This window comes from Ranitomeya imitator, chromosome 6 (genome assembly GCF_032444005.1).
Source record: "Ranitomeya imitator isolate aRanImi1 chromosome 6, aRanImi1.pri, whole genome shotgun sequence".
Taxonomy (NCBI): domain Eukaryota; kingdom Metazoa; phylum Chordata; class Amphibia; order Anura; family Dendrobatidae; genus Ranitomeya; species Ranitomeya imitator.
Window position 1 is genome coordinate 521,871,133 of NC_091287.1, and position 15,601 is coordinate 521,886,733.

The 15,601-nt window shown below is 41.7% G+C and overlaps 1 protein-coding gene across 1 annotated transcript in view; it reads right to left on the reverse strand.

Moving 5' to 3' along the window:
* EXT1 (exostosin glycosyltransferase 1) overlaps positions 1-15,601 on the reverse strand; it is a 301,092-nt gene that overhangs the window by 45,493 nt on the left and 239,998 nt on the right. The window contains exons 2-3 of the mRNA XM_069731809.1: positions 7,218-7,311; positions 3,766-3,873 (exon numbers count right to left, since the gene is read on the reverse strand). Coding sequence (XP_069587910.1) covers positions 3,766-3,873; positions 7,218-7,311 — 202 coding nt within the window. The remainder of the gene's footprint in view (positions 1-3,765; positions 3,874-7,217; positions 7,312-15,601) is intronic.

Here is a 15,601-nt window from a genome sequence, read left to right on the forward strand (position 1 = left end):
AAATGGGCTACAGGTGCCGCATTCCCCAGGTAAAGCCACTTTTGAGCTACAGAGAAGCAGCACTGGACTGTTGCTAAGTGGTCCCAAGTACTTTTTTCTGATGAAAGCAAATTTTGCATGTCATTCGGAAATCAAGGTGCCAGAGTCTGGAGGAAGACTGGGGAGAAGGAAATGCCAAAATGCCTGAAGTCCAGTGTCAAGTACCCACAGTCAGTGATGGTGTGGGGTGCCATGTCAGCTGCTGGTGTTGGTCCACTGTGTTTCATCAAGGGCAGGGTCAATGCAGCTAGCTATCAGGAGATTTTGGAGCACTTCATGCTTCCATCGGCTGAAATGCTTTATGGAGATGAAGATTTCATTTTTCAGCACGACCTGGCACCTGCTCACAGTGCCAAAACCACTGGTAAATGGTTTACTGACCATGGTATTACTGTGCTCAATTGGCCTGCCAACTCTCCTGACCTGAACCCCATAGAGAATCTGTGGGATATTGTGAAGAGAAAGTTGAGAGACGCAAGACCCAACACTCTGGATGAGCTTAAGGCCGCTATTGAAGCATCCTGGGCCTCCATAACATCTCAGCAGTGTCACAGGCTGATTGCCTCCATGCCACGCCGCATTGAAGCAGTCATTTCTGCCAAAGGATTCCCGACCAAGTATTGAGTGCATAACTGAACATTATTATTTGTTGGTTTTTTTGTTTGTTATTAAAAAACACTTTTATTTGATTGGATGGGTGAAATATGCTAATTTATTGAGACAGGTTTTTTGGGTTATCAGGAGTTGTATGCCAAAATCATCAGTATTAAAACAATAAAAGACCTGACAAATTTCAGTTGGTGGATAATGAATCTATAATATATGAAAGTTTAATTGTAATCATTACATTATGGTAAATAATGAAATTTAACACTATATGCTAATTTTTTGAGAAGGACCTGTATTACAAATCGCTCTGATTGGCAGTTTCACTTTCAACAGCCAATCAGAGCGATTGTAGCCACGAGGGGGTGAAGCCACCCCCCCTGGGCTAAAGTACAACTCCTCCTGTCCCTGCACGCCGGGTGAAATTACAGTTAACCCTTTCACCCGGCCTGCAGGAACGCGATTCTGCCATGACGCATACGCTGCGTCATGGGTCGGAATGGCACCGACTTTCATGACGCAGCGTATGCGTCAAAGGTCGGGAAGGGGTTAATACGTTCCATGTAATAACGACAAGCACACGATTTCCATTAGCCAGGTGTTTCCCTAACGTTGCTGGGAAACTGAGCTGGTCCACGTTCACACGGTCAGTATTTTACCTCAGTATTTGTAGCCAAAACCAGGAGTGGAACAATCAGAGACAAAGTATAATGGAAACACGTCACCACTTCTGTATTTATCACCCACTCCTGGTTTTCACTTACGGTACAAATCCTGAGGTAAAATCCTGCTATTGTGAAACTCATTCTATAGAGTCATGACACACAGAGTGATCTATTTCACGTGTTTATTTCATTCCTGTCATGTCACTTTCCATCTATTCCTGAAAATGACCTGACGGGTATCACTTTTGGGGGTTTTCCCGATATATAGGACCACCAAAGGCTCTTCAAATTTAGATAGGTCCCTAAAAACCCCCACAAATTTTGTAAATTTCTTTGATAAAAAAAAATGATAAATTACCGGCTACATTTTTAAACCTCCTACAATGCTAACAAAATAAAAGAACATTTTACAAAATGGTGCTGATGAAAAGCGGAGATGTGGGAAATGTGATTTATTAATGTTTTTGTGTGGGGTGACTATCAGAATGATTATCCCTTTAATCCAAAGTTTGAAAATTGCAATTTTTTTTTTTAAAATATTTTTGTAAAATGTAGGATTTTTTTTTTTAATAAATAAACACAAAACATAATCGACCTAAATTTACCGTTATTAGAAATTATAATGTGCAAAGACAAAAACAATCTCAAAATCACTGGGATTTGTTGAAGGGTTCCAGGGATATTACCACAGAAAGTGACACTGGTCAGACTAAAAAATGTGGCTCCATCACTGAGGGGATAAACCAGGTATTGGTGCTTTTCTCGGTGTGGACAGGGGCCAAGTCCTGCTGGAGAATGACATTTCCATCTCCAAAAAGCTTGAGGGAAGCATGAAGTGCTCTAAAATGTCCTGGTAGACGGCTGCGCTGACTTTGGTCTTGATAAAACACAGTGGACCTACACCAGCAGATGACATGGCTCCCAAACCATCACGGATTGTGGAGACTTCACACTAGACCTCCAGCAGCTCGGATTGTGGCCTCTCCACTCTTCCTCCAGACTCCGGGACCTTTGTAAACACTTAGGAAGCCTTTCCAGGTGTTTTTCTTAATTATTCTAATTTACTGAGATAATGACTTTTGGGTTTTCATTGGCTGTAAGCCATAATCATCAACATTAATAGAAACAAACACGTGAAATAGATCACTGTTTGTAATGACTATATAATATATGAGGTTCACTTTTTGTATTGAAGAACTGAAATAAATTAACTCTTTGCTGATATTCTAATTTTGTGAGAAGCACCAGTAGATGTAAAAGACAGCATGGTAACTTCCTGAACTCGCCACCAGAGGGAGTATATGAGCTCGCTGCTCCCTCTAGTGGTCGCTAATCCTTCTAGTGGTGTCTCTATTTTGCCAATATAGACTGCGGGGAGTCAGGATGTTATTTTGTCTCGTGTCAAGAAATTACGAAATTAATAAAAATTTGCGATTTAGATTTAAAGAGGACCTGTCACTTGACATAAATATGCAAGCTTTTTGTTATTTTTTTTTTAGCTTGGTGTAAATGCCGCTGTTCACCTAAATCTGGCGTTATTTTTCCTTTGCTCCTGTGCCTCTCCGTTCTGGGGATAGATTTACATACAGGGAAGAGAAGAACCTAACTATTAGCCAAGTAAATGTGGAAATGGGGAAGACACCCACAAAGGACAAGTGGGGACCACATACACTTAGCTAATACAGGGAAGAGGTGGAAAAAATGGGAAAAACACCCCGCCAGATTCAGGATAAGCGACTGATTTAAAAATTATTTAAAAAAAAAAGTTACAGAGGTATTCTCAACTTTAAGATCCTATCCCAATATGTAGTAGGTATACTAATAATATTAGCAAATACCTCCACAATTAGCAAAGTAGGATAGTTCTTCTGATTTGCTACGTCGCTTTCCCCATGTGCAGGGCATTGCAATAGGTTAGCTCTCCATAGCTGGGACCACTAACTGTCACTATGAGTGGTCGTAACCATGGATACCTAACTACTGTAATGCTCTGCACATGGGGGAAGTGACATAACTTATCAGAAGAACTATACTACATTTCTAATTGGAGGGATTTGCTAATACACCTACTACATATTGCGACAGGATCTTGGAGATGGGAATACCGCTTTAAAAAAAAACAAAGAACTTAAAAAATGTGCACAAAACATAGAGAATATGATGCATCGCAGATACATTCTTGTTCAAAAATGGACATCTCCTGTAAGCACATGGGAAAAGTCACTGAAAACACGACTAAGCACATTTCTTACATTTTCCAATATAGTATATATATATATATATATATATACATATATACATACACATATATATATATATATATATATATATATATATATATATATATATATATATACACACACACACACTATATATATATATATGTATATATATATATATATTTTATTATGGGTTAACCCTGTTGGGACTAGTGACCGCCATCACCAATATTCACCTGTAATAACAATCTCTCGTCCCCGATAACTGCAGCTTGGTTCCAATCAATCACTTCAGAGAACGGTAACTCCCACCCGTTACTGAGCATCACCGGGACACAGGCAGCCTGCGGAGAGAGCCATGGAGACCACAACGTTATCCGCCACAGGGAGATATACGGGATATATACAATTATTTATTATTATAGCGCCATTTATTCCATGAAGCTTAACACGTACGTGTGTGTGTGTGTGTATACACACACACACACACACACACACACACACACACACACACACATATATATATATACACATATATATACATACACACACATGTATATACATACTAGATGGTGGCCCGATTCTAACGCATTGGGTATTCTAGAATATGTATGCATATAGCAGTCACATAGTATATAGCACAGGCCACGTAGTATATAGGAGTACTATGTGGCCTGTGGTATATACCATGTTGCTGCTATATACATACATATTCTATAATACCCGATGCGTTAATATACGCCACGCAGTAAGCAACACAGCCCACACAGTATATAGCAGCCACGTAATATATAGCACAGCCCACGTAATATATAGCACAGCCCACATAGTATCTAACAGTGGCCACGTAGTATATAGCACGCAGTATAGAACACAGCCACGTAGTATATAACACTGCCCACGTAGTATATAGCAGCCATGTAGTATATAACACAGCCCACGCAGTATAGAACACAGCCCACATAGTATCTAACACTGGCCACATAGTATATAGCAGCCACGCGGTATCTCACACAGCCCACATAGTATTTAGCAGTGTGGGCACTATATCCCTGTTAAAACAAATAATTAAAATAAAAAATCGTTATATACTCACCCGGCGGGATCCAGCGAACCTCTGGCGATGTGCGTGGTTGCTGCCATCTTGCGTTCCCAGGATGCATTGCGAAATTACCCAGATCACTTAGCGGTCTCGCGAGACCGCTAAGTCTTCTGGGTAATTTCGCAATGCATCTCTGGGACCAGAAGCTGGCGGCAGGCGCGAGCGCATCGTCATACTTCGGAAGGTGAGAATAGCAGGTTTTTTTTTTTTGTTTTTTTTTTAACATTAGATCTTTTTACTATTGATGCTGCATAGGCAGCATAAATAGTAAAAACTTGGTCACACAGGGTAAATAGCAGCGGCAACAGAGTGAGTTACCCGCGGCATAACGCGGTCCGTTACCACCGGCATTAACCCTGTGTGAGCGGTGACTGGAGGGGAGTATGCGGGCGCCGGGCACTGACTGCAGGGGAGTATGGAGCGGGCACTGACTGCGGGGAGTGTGGCGAGGAGCGAGAGAGGCGGCGGAGGGCGAGTATAGCAGGTTTTTTGTTTTTTTTAAATTATTTTTAACATGCATATTTTTATTACTGAAGCTGCATAGCCAGCATCAATAGTAAATAGTTGGGGACACACAGGGTTAATAGCAGCGGTAACTGAGTCCGTTACACCGCGGGCCGTTACCGCTGCCATTAACCCTGTGTGAGCAGGATTACGGAGCCGTCGCTGATTGGTCGCGGCAGCCATGACAGGCAGCTGCCGAGACCAATCAGCGAATGAATAACCGTGACAGAAGGACAGACAGACGGAAGTGCCCCATAGACAATTATGTATGCGTGTGTACACACACGCATACATAATTGTCTATGGGGCACTTCCGTCTGTCTGTCCTTCTGTCACGGTTATTCATTCGCTGATTGGTCTCGGCAGCTGCCTGTCATGGCTGCCGCAACCAATCAGCGACGGCCACAGTCCGATTAGTCCCTCCCCTACTCCCCTGCACTCACTGCCCAGCGCCCGCTCCGTAATCCTGCTCACACAGGGTTAATGGCAGCGGTAATGGCCCGCGGTGTAACGGACTCAGTTACCGCTGCTATTAACCCTGTGTGTCCCCAACTATTTACTATTGATGCTGGCTATGCAGCATCAGTAGTAAAAATATGCATGTTAAAAATAATTTAAAAAAAAACAAAAAACCTGCTATACTCGCCCTCCGCCGCCTTTCTCGCTCCTCGCCACACTCCCCGGACCGCTACATTGCAAGCGGCAGCTTGCGGTGAGGTCCCGTCCCAGGGCTGGTGTGCGGCAAGGACCTGTCGTGACGTCACGGTCATGTGACCGCGACATCATAGGTCCTGCTCACACCGGCCCTGGGACTCAGCTTCAGAAAAATGGCCGCCGCGATCTCCATCTGCGCATGCGCGGCCATTTTCCTGAAGCCCCGGGAAGCCGCGCGCCCATCTGCACAGGAGCCCAGGAAGAGGACAGAAGGGACGCAGAGGAGCAGCGACAAGACTGGTGAGTATGTTACACTACAAGGGGCCCTCGGATTGTTAGGTGAGTATGTTTATTTTTTATTTTGTTAACCTGTGACTTACGTCGGTCGGTAATATAGTACGTCCCTGGCCAATATCCTCCGTGGCTCTGTGCTGTATACTACAGGCTGGGCAATATACTACGTGGCTGTGCAATATACTACAAAGCTGTGCAATATACTATGTGGCTGCGCAATATCCTACGTCGCTGTGCTGTATACTACGTAGCTGGCCCATATACTACGTGGCTGGGCAATATACTACGTGGCTGTGCAATATACTACGTGGGCTGGGCAATATACTATGTGGACATGCATACTCTAGAATACCCGATGCATTTGCATCGGGCCACCATCATGTATGTATGTATGTATGTATGTATGTATGTATGTATGTATGTATGTATGTATGTATGAATGAGATATATATATATATATATATATATATATATATATATATATATATATATATATATATATATATATATATATATATATATATACACACACACAAACACACACACACATACCCAGTATATATAGATGAATAATAGATACCGGTAGGTAAATAATAGATAGACATTTTTGCATAACCTGATTCCGCACATTTTTTTTTTTTTTTAATGTAAATATTTGGGGTAACAATAATATCTTGCAATTAGGTTTCATCACAAATTTTGCCTTCTACAGCCTGTTTATTACCGACTGTTGAATGAATCAACTAAGAGTTTATCAGTGAGCTCATTCTGAAAGTCTTGTGGAAGGAAAGATCTTTTATCGGTCTGTCTCTTTCTGGGAGCCTCTTAGCTGATTTATGACCACAGCCCACCCAAAAATGTACTGTTCAGGGAAACAAAAACTGTAAAAGCGAAACGGTGCAAAACGTTTAATGAAACCCAATTGCAAAAATGTGTTTTTTTGTTTTTTAGCCCCAAAATACATACATGTAAGTGAAAAGAAAATAAATATTGTCCCACCAAAAAATGAACAACCGCTTTAATTAATGTAAGGGACCTTTCATTAACTGTGGCAGACGGGATAATCCCGATGGGGGAAACCTAAAAAGTTAAGAGGCGTTTACAGTAATATTTTCTGGTCTAGGAAGAACTTACTTGAAGAGCCTCTAGAAATCTGAAGGATCCAAGCCTGCGGCCACGGGGGACGAGACAGAAAGTGGCATTGTGCAGCATTTCACGATAATCATACCTAAAAAGAAAGAAAAGCAATGAGTTAAAACTCTTCATTAAGAAATTTCAAGAAAAACATAAAACAAGTCAAGATGAAAATGTAAATAATTACGGGGAAAAAAATCCACTGTAATCAAAGCATCAAAAACCGCTCTAGTGTAGTGATCCTCTGCGGCCAAGGTGGGAAACTCTTAATTTTTAGGAATTGAATCAAATTTTTTGATCTTTAACCCCTTCACCCCAAAGCCTGTTTTCACCTAAGTGACAGGGCCAATTTTTACAATTCTGACCATTGTCACTTTATGAGGTTATAACTCTGAAACGCTTCAACGGATCCTGGTGATTCTGACACTGTTTTCTCGTGACATATTGTACTTCATGATAGTGGTAAAACTTCTTCGATATGACTTGCATTTATTTGTGAAAAAAACAAAAATTTGTCGGAAATTATGAAAATTTAGCAATTTTCAAACTCTTAGTTTTTATGCCCTTAAATTAGAGAGTTATATCACATAATATAGTTAATAAACAACATTTCCCACATGTCTGCTTTACATCAGCACAATTTTGGAAACAATTTTTTTTTGTTAGGACGTTATAAGGGTTAAAAGTTGACCAGCGATTTCTCATTTTTGCAACAAAATTTGCAAAACCATTTTTTTACGGACCACCTCACACTTGAAGTGACTTTGAGGGGTCTATATGACAGAAAATGCCCAAAAGTGACACCATTCTAAAAACTGCACCCCTCAAGGTGCTCAAAACCACATTCAAAAAGTTTATTAACCCTTCAGGTGCTTCACAGGAATTTTTTGAATGTTTAAAAAAATTGAACATTTAACTTTTTTTTCACAAAATTTTTACTTCAGGTCCAATTTGTTTCATTTTACCAAGGGTAACAAGAGAAATTGGACAACAAAAGTCGTTGTACAATTTGTCCTGAGTACGCCGATACCCCATATGTGGGGGTAAACCACTGTTTGGGCACATGGCAGAGCTTGGAAGGGAAGGAGCGCTATTTGACTTTTCAATGCAAGATTTGCTGGAATTGAGATCGGAGCCCATGTCACGATTGGAGAGCCCCTGATGTGCCTAAACAGTGGAAACCCCCACAAGTGACACCATTTTGGAAAGTAGACCCCCTAAGGAACTAATCTAGATGTGTGGTGAGCACTTTGAACCTCCAAGTGCTTCACAGAAGTTTATAATGTAGAGCCGTAAAAAAATTTTTTTTATTAATTTTCACAAAAAATGATCTTTTTGCCCCAAATTTTTTATTTTCCCAAGGGTAAAAGGATAAATTGGACCCCAAAAGTTGTTGTGCAATTTGTCCTGAGTACGTCAATACTTCATATATGGGGATAAACCACTGTTTGAGCGCATGGCAGAGCTCGGAAGGGAAGGAGTGCCATTTGACTTTTCAATGCAAAATTGGCTGGAATTGAGATCGGACGCCATGTCGCATTTGGAGAGCCCCTGACGTGCCTTAACAGTGGAAACCCCCCACAAGTGACCCCATTTTGGAAAGAAGACCCCCTAAGGAACTTATCTAGATGTGTGGTGAGCACTTTTAACCCCCAATTGTTTCACTAAAGTTTAGAATGTAGCATTGTGAAAATTAAAAAATCATTTTTTCTTTCCACAAAATGATGTTTTAGCCCGCAATTTATTTTCCCCAAGGGTAACAGGAGAAATTGGACCACAAATGTTATTGTCCAATTTGTCCTGAGTACGCTGATACCCCACATGTGGGGGGGAACCACCGTTTGAGTGCATGGCAGAGCTCGGAAGGGAAGGAGCACCGTTTGAAATGCAGACTTAGATGGAATGGACTGCAAGTGTCATGTTGCATTTGCAGAGCCCCTGATGTACCTAAACAGTAGAAACCCCCCACAAGTGACCCCATATTGGAAACTAGACCCCCAAAGGAACTTATCTAGATGTGTTGTGAGAGCTTTGAACCAACAAGTGTTTCACTACAGTTTATATCGCAGAGCCGTGAAAATAAAAAATATTTTTTTTTCCACGAAAATGATATTTTATCCCCTATGTTTTTATTTTCCCAAGGGTAACAGGACAAATTGGACCCCAAAAGTTGTTGTCCAACTTGTCCTGAGAACGCTGATACCCCATATGTTGGGGGGAACCACTGTTTGGGTGCACGGCAGAGCTCGGAAGGGAAGGAGCCCTGTTTTACTTTTTCAAAGCAGAATTGGCTGGAATTGAGATCGGACGCCATGTCGCGTTTGGAGAGCCCCTGATGTGCCTAAACAGTGGAAACCCCCAATTATAACTGAAACCCTAACCCCAACCCTAACCCTAGCCCTAACCCTAGCACTAATGGGAAAATGGAAATAAATACATTTTTTTACATTTTATTATTTTTCCCTAACTAAGGGGGTGATGAAGGGGGGTTTGATTTACTTTTATAGCGTTTTTTTGGCGGATTTTTATGATTGGCAGCTGTCACACACTAAAAGACGCTTTTTATTGCAAAAAATAGTTTTTGCATCACCACATTTTGAGAGCTATAATTTATCCATATTTTGGCCCACAGAGTCATATGAGGTCTTGTTTTTTGCGGGACGAGTTGACGTTTTTATTGGTAACATTTTCGGGCAGATGACATTTTTTGATCGCTTTTTATTCCGATTTTTGGGAGGCGGAATGAACAAAAACCAGCTATTCATGAATTTCTTTTGGGGGAGGCGTTTATACCGTTCCACGTGTGGTAAAATGGATAAAGCAGTTTTATTCTTCGGGTCAGTACGATTACAGCGATACCTCATTTATGTAATTTTTTTTATGTTTTGGCGCTTTTACACAATAAAAACTATTTTATATAAAAAAATAATTGTTTTTGCATCGCATTATTCTGAGAGCTATAACTTTTTTATTTTTCTGCTGATGATGCTGTATGGCGGCTTTTTTTTTGCGGGACAAGATGACGTTTTCAGCGGTACCATGGTTATTTATATCCGTCGTTTTGATCGCGTGTTATTCCACTTTTTGTTCGCCTGTATGATAATAAAGCATTGTTTTTTTTTTTTTTGCGGTGTTCACTGAAGGGGTTAACTAGTGGGATAGTTTTATAGAGCGGGTCGTTACGGACGCGGCGATACCAAATATGTGTACATTTATTGTTTTTTTTTTTTTACATAAATAAATGGATTTATTGGGAAATGGTTTTTTTTTTTATTTGGGGATTTTTTTTTTTTTTACACATTCTATTTTTTTTTTTTTTTTACTTTCTAACATTGTCCCAGGGTGGGACATCTCTGTATTAGATCAGATCGTTGATCTGACACTGTGCATAGCACACTGTCAGATCAACGATCTGACAGGCAGCTTACCTGGCTTTCCAGCGCCTGCTCTCAGCAGGCGCCGGCTAGCCAGGTCACTTCATGACCCGGAAGGAGTCCGGCGGCCATCTTGGATCCGGGGACTCCTTCCGGGTCACCGGAGCAACGCGATCTCATTGCGTTGCTCCGGTGGGAGAGCGCAGGGAGCCCCCGTCCCTGCGCGATCCCCCTCTATGCCGCTGTCACTACTGACAGCGGCATCAGAGGGGTTAAATGCCCGCGATCGGTGATAGCGCCGACCGTGGGCATTGCTGCGGGGTGTCAGCTGTCATATACAGCTGACACCCGCACCCGATCACCGCGGCGCTCAGCGCGAGACCGCGGTGATCGGTGCGCCGTACTAGTACTGCTGCTGGCACTAATGCAGTGCCGGCGGCGCAGTACTAGTACGGCGCGTGTCGCGAAGGGGTTAAAGACAATTTTCTAAAGAATAAATCCAAGATATCTCATTACAATATATTACACTATAGATGTGTGTGTCTCCATGGCTTCCCATCATAATGAAACTTGTATCCAAAGATGAGGAGTGCTGGCTGTCAGAGCCCCATCCCCATTTTGATTTAAAGGGGGTTTTACCCATTTTTTCTAAATAGGTTTTTCGCATAGTGCCAACAAATGCAAGCAATTTTGCAATTTACTGCTTCTTAAAATTTTCAGCCGTTCTTGAGATATTAACAGTTTTGTTTATTCAAACCTGGTTGCCTTGGAGACCGTCCCCCGCTGCAAGATAGCAAAATATTAAGAGAGCTTACAAATCTCTTTTCTATTTAGTTTTAAAGCTTGTCAGGACTGCAGGAGATCAAACGTTACCTCCTAATCCAGGCCAGCTTCAGTGCAGTGCTTACAAACCAGATAGAAGTAGTGGTCGGTCTCCTAGGTGACGGGATGTAAACAAAACTAAAAGTATTAATATCTCAAGAACGGTTGCAAATTTTAATTAGGAGTAAATTGCTAAAGTGTTTGTTTTTACAAGCACTATCCGAAAATATCCTTTTACTAAGACAAAAAATAAAACCCTTTAATTTTTCTCCCTGGCTTTTGAAGCCCATGGTAATGGCTCCATGAGAAAGGATGTAAGCGAGTACTGTTATATAACTATACAGTATAGTCTTATAGGTTATAGTCCTCTCGGAAATCTGGAAATATTACTGAATGTTTCACAAGAAATTGCCATAAAGTCTCAAAAAACTTAGATATCTGAAATGCCACTAATGCTGTCATTCCGCCGGTGAGGAAGCCGACCTGCCGCGTTCCTCTCCTGAACCTCCCGCAAAACTGAGACAGGTACTTGCTGACAATAAGACGACACTGGTAAAATCTCGGAATTGTAATAGACTAATTTATTCGCAGCCTGCAGGCATCACATTTCTGTTTTGTTAGCCAGATTCATTTTTACAGAAGACGCAGCCTATTTTTACATATATAGGTGTCAGACGATCTTCAGCCCAGGACTGGGGAAAGACGCAATTTGCAAAAAGATCATTTGCTTAAACAGGCGTGCACAGTTAATTTGCAGCAAGAGGGAAAATAAATCTTTAAAAAAAAAAAAAAAACGCTACGGGAGTAAAAGAAAAATGTAAACACCACGCATTTCGGTGTTTCTTAACCTGCGCGTGAGTTTCGAAAGTCCGGGTCTCGAATGATGAGCACAAGTCCTAGCAGATGTCCGATCTTATTGGACTTGTCACGAGGACGTATCTGAATGTTCACGAAAGCTGAATACATCTCCCATGCTAATAAGTATCCGACGCTTCAATTTACTGCCAAAGCCGCGCTCGTCTGCAATCGGCAGACAGCTAATGAGATGCGTGACGGCTGAGAGGTACAATTAACCGTGGCGAGGAGCGCTAATTGTCAGAAACCGATAATGCCGACACGCATGGCTCACAGAAACTATATGTGCCGCGTCGGCAGAATCTGGGATCAATCTCTTCAAAACTACAATCCGAAGTTTGGAGGGAAAAATTTTAGATTTTTAGGAAAGTAGAGACTTTGGGAATGTGAAACGAACGAGAATTATTTGTAATCGGAACTATTCGGGGTCGCTTTAACAAATTAAAAAAAAAAAAAAAGGTTAAGAGTCATTGGCACTTTGTGAAAGATAGAGCTTACCAAAGCTGAATGATGCGCTTACTACTGGCCGCATCCATTTTAAGATTGACCAATAAGGGGATATGTACACCATTTTTTTTTCAGGAGGATTGGGAAAAAAACTCCTGAAGAAGCACTGGCAAAACGCTTATGAGACTGAACATCTTTATTTCTATTTAAAGAGAAGGTGTCACCAGGTTTGGTCGTTATGAGATATGGCCACCACCTTTCAGGCCTCATATACAGTATTCAATAATGCTGTATATCTGCTCCCAACCCGATCTGCAAGACAAAAAAGATTTTTTATTATACTCACCTGGTCCAAGGGGTGTCACTGGTCTTGGTCCGGCGCCTCATCTACTTTTGATTGCCTCTCTTCTTTCTTCGCGACCCTACATCATCCACAGTGTCCTCAGCATCGCGATCCTTGCTAGACGTAGTCCTCTGCCCTGTTGAGGGAAGAGCAAAGTATTGCAGTGTGCCGGCATCGGGAAAGGTCAAAGAGGCTCCGACCCATGCGCACTGCAGTATTTTACTCTGCCATCATCAGGGCAGACAACTACGCATGCGCAGGAGCGCCACGCGGGGACACTGTGTGGATGACGTAGGGACGCGACATCCACACAAAGTAAGAAGGAGGGCAGCGATCGTAAGAAGATGGGACCAAGACCAGCGACACCCCTCGGTCCGGACCTATGTATATCAGCCCTGATAGGCGGTGGCCGTATCTCATGTTGGCCAAACCTGGTGACAGGTTCCCCTTTAAGGTGGTAAAAAACATGCTGTTCATATGTTCAGGATTTGTGGCGTCATAACCATTTCATTTTTCCAAAAATAACAATGCCAAGAGTTTAAAAGAAGTCAAATGTTCATTTTTCAAGCTTTTTCTACTCCGTAAATATTTTATGCTTTAAAATATCATAAATTGGAGAGGTCAAAAGTAGCCCGGAAGCATATTGTCAGCGTTTTAGTCTCAAAAATGACTAGCGGCTTTTTAGGTGTTGAGAGTACGGAAAGTTTGAGGAGAAAAGATGTCCAAAAAAATGAGGCAAACTGTAGGAAAAAAAAAATGCTGGTGGTCAAAAACACATTCAGAAAAGTACAAGAAGATATGAAGAGGGAGTATTTCAAGGAGCAAAAACGCTTTGAATCCTCCACAAAAATGCGGGCATCTCTGAAAAGAATATTATGAATCTCTCATATGTAGGGTTTTCTGATACAATTTTTTCATTGGTCCCCTAAATGTACAGTAAAAAAAGATCACAACTGATCGCATCGGTTGGGTGGCGGTTCTTGACGCCAAGATGACCACCACTACCTGCTTGCTACTTCCCAATGCCGCTCTTTACACAGACATCTGACTTATTTGGCATAATTGTATGATACAAAAAGGAGAAATATAATCTGCCTAGATCCAAGATGATTCGCTGATAAAAATGTTGGCCAACTTCAGACACTGGGCAACCTAAACTTGGTCCAATTTTGGGACATCTGGATGAGAAATCAAATAGATTTTGATGGTAAAAAAATGCTGGTTACAAGAAGGGCTGTAAAGTCAAGAGTTGTGGAGTCGGAGTTCATTTTGGTGGAGTCGAAGTCGAGGAGTCTGTGTCGGTATAAAATGGACCGACTCCTACAATATATACTAATATATTGGGTACAGTAGCTTAGTGCAGGATGTGCTGTAATTGTTTTCATAAGAATTTGAGAAAGTTATGAAATGTCCTATAAATGTCTGTTCTGTTCCTGATCTCAGGATCTCGGCTTTTAGCTGAGATGAATTTGTGCTGCTCTTTATGCACATGCTCAGTAGTGACGTCATAGAGGAGATGAATCTGTGCTGCACTTTATGCACATGCTCAGTAGTGACGTCGTAGAGGAGATGAATCTGTGCTGCACTTTATGCACATGCTCAGTAGTGACGTCGTAGAGGAGATGAATCTGTGCTGCACTTTATGTACATGCTCAGTAGTGACCGGCGCTGTGGAGTCATAGATGAGCTGAATCTGTGCTGCACTTTATGCACATGCTCAGTAGTGACCAGTGCTGTGGAGTCATAGATGAGATGAATCTGTGCTGCACTTTATGCACATGCTCAGTAGTGACCGCCGCTGTGAAGTCTTAGATGAGCTGAATCTGTGCTGCACTGTATGTAGTCGTGGAGTCAGAAGTCAGGGAAATATAGGAGTCGGAGTTTTGATTATAAGTGCCAAGGTGGTTAGACAAATACCGATATAAGTTCCTAGTATGCTGCTATTACTAATAAATACTATTCCCATAACAGAACTCAACTTTATGATGGGGATGAAGCACCATAGGTGTCCATGATTTGTTCAGAAAGCGGTGATTTATGGGACCCACCAAATGTGAAGCTCCTCAAAAGAAAGGCTGGTTTTACCCACCCAACAATCACAATCGAAATATTGACCCGAACTCAAATGTTTAATTTATCCCCATGATGTTGTAGAGTTTGAGTTCAGGTCAGCAAACCAACTTGGACCATGAATGTCAGAGGTATAAAATCGGCCTAAGTGTTTCGCCAGTGTTTAAGATCGGAGCTTCATCAGAGGTTTTTCATCAGAGTTTTGCCAGTGTTTTTCATCAGAGTGTGGTCAGTTTTCCTCTGAAAAGAACAAAAAAAAAAAAGTTTGTCCAATTAGTCTGGGAAAACGAACACCACTTGAATGGCATCCAAGTGCTGTCCTATTTCACCGACCTAAAGACCGAGCTTCATTCGACACTCGGATCAATATATGACGTGTCCCTACCATATGGTCAGCAAAAAAATAAATCACAGACGTGAACAACTCCATAGACTATAGTAGGTGCGAGAGCTATCCATGAAAGAACTCGTAT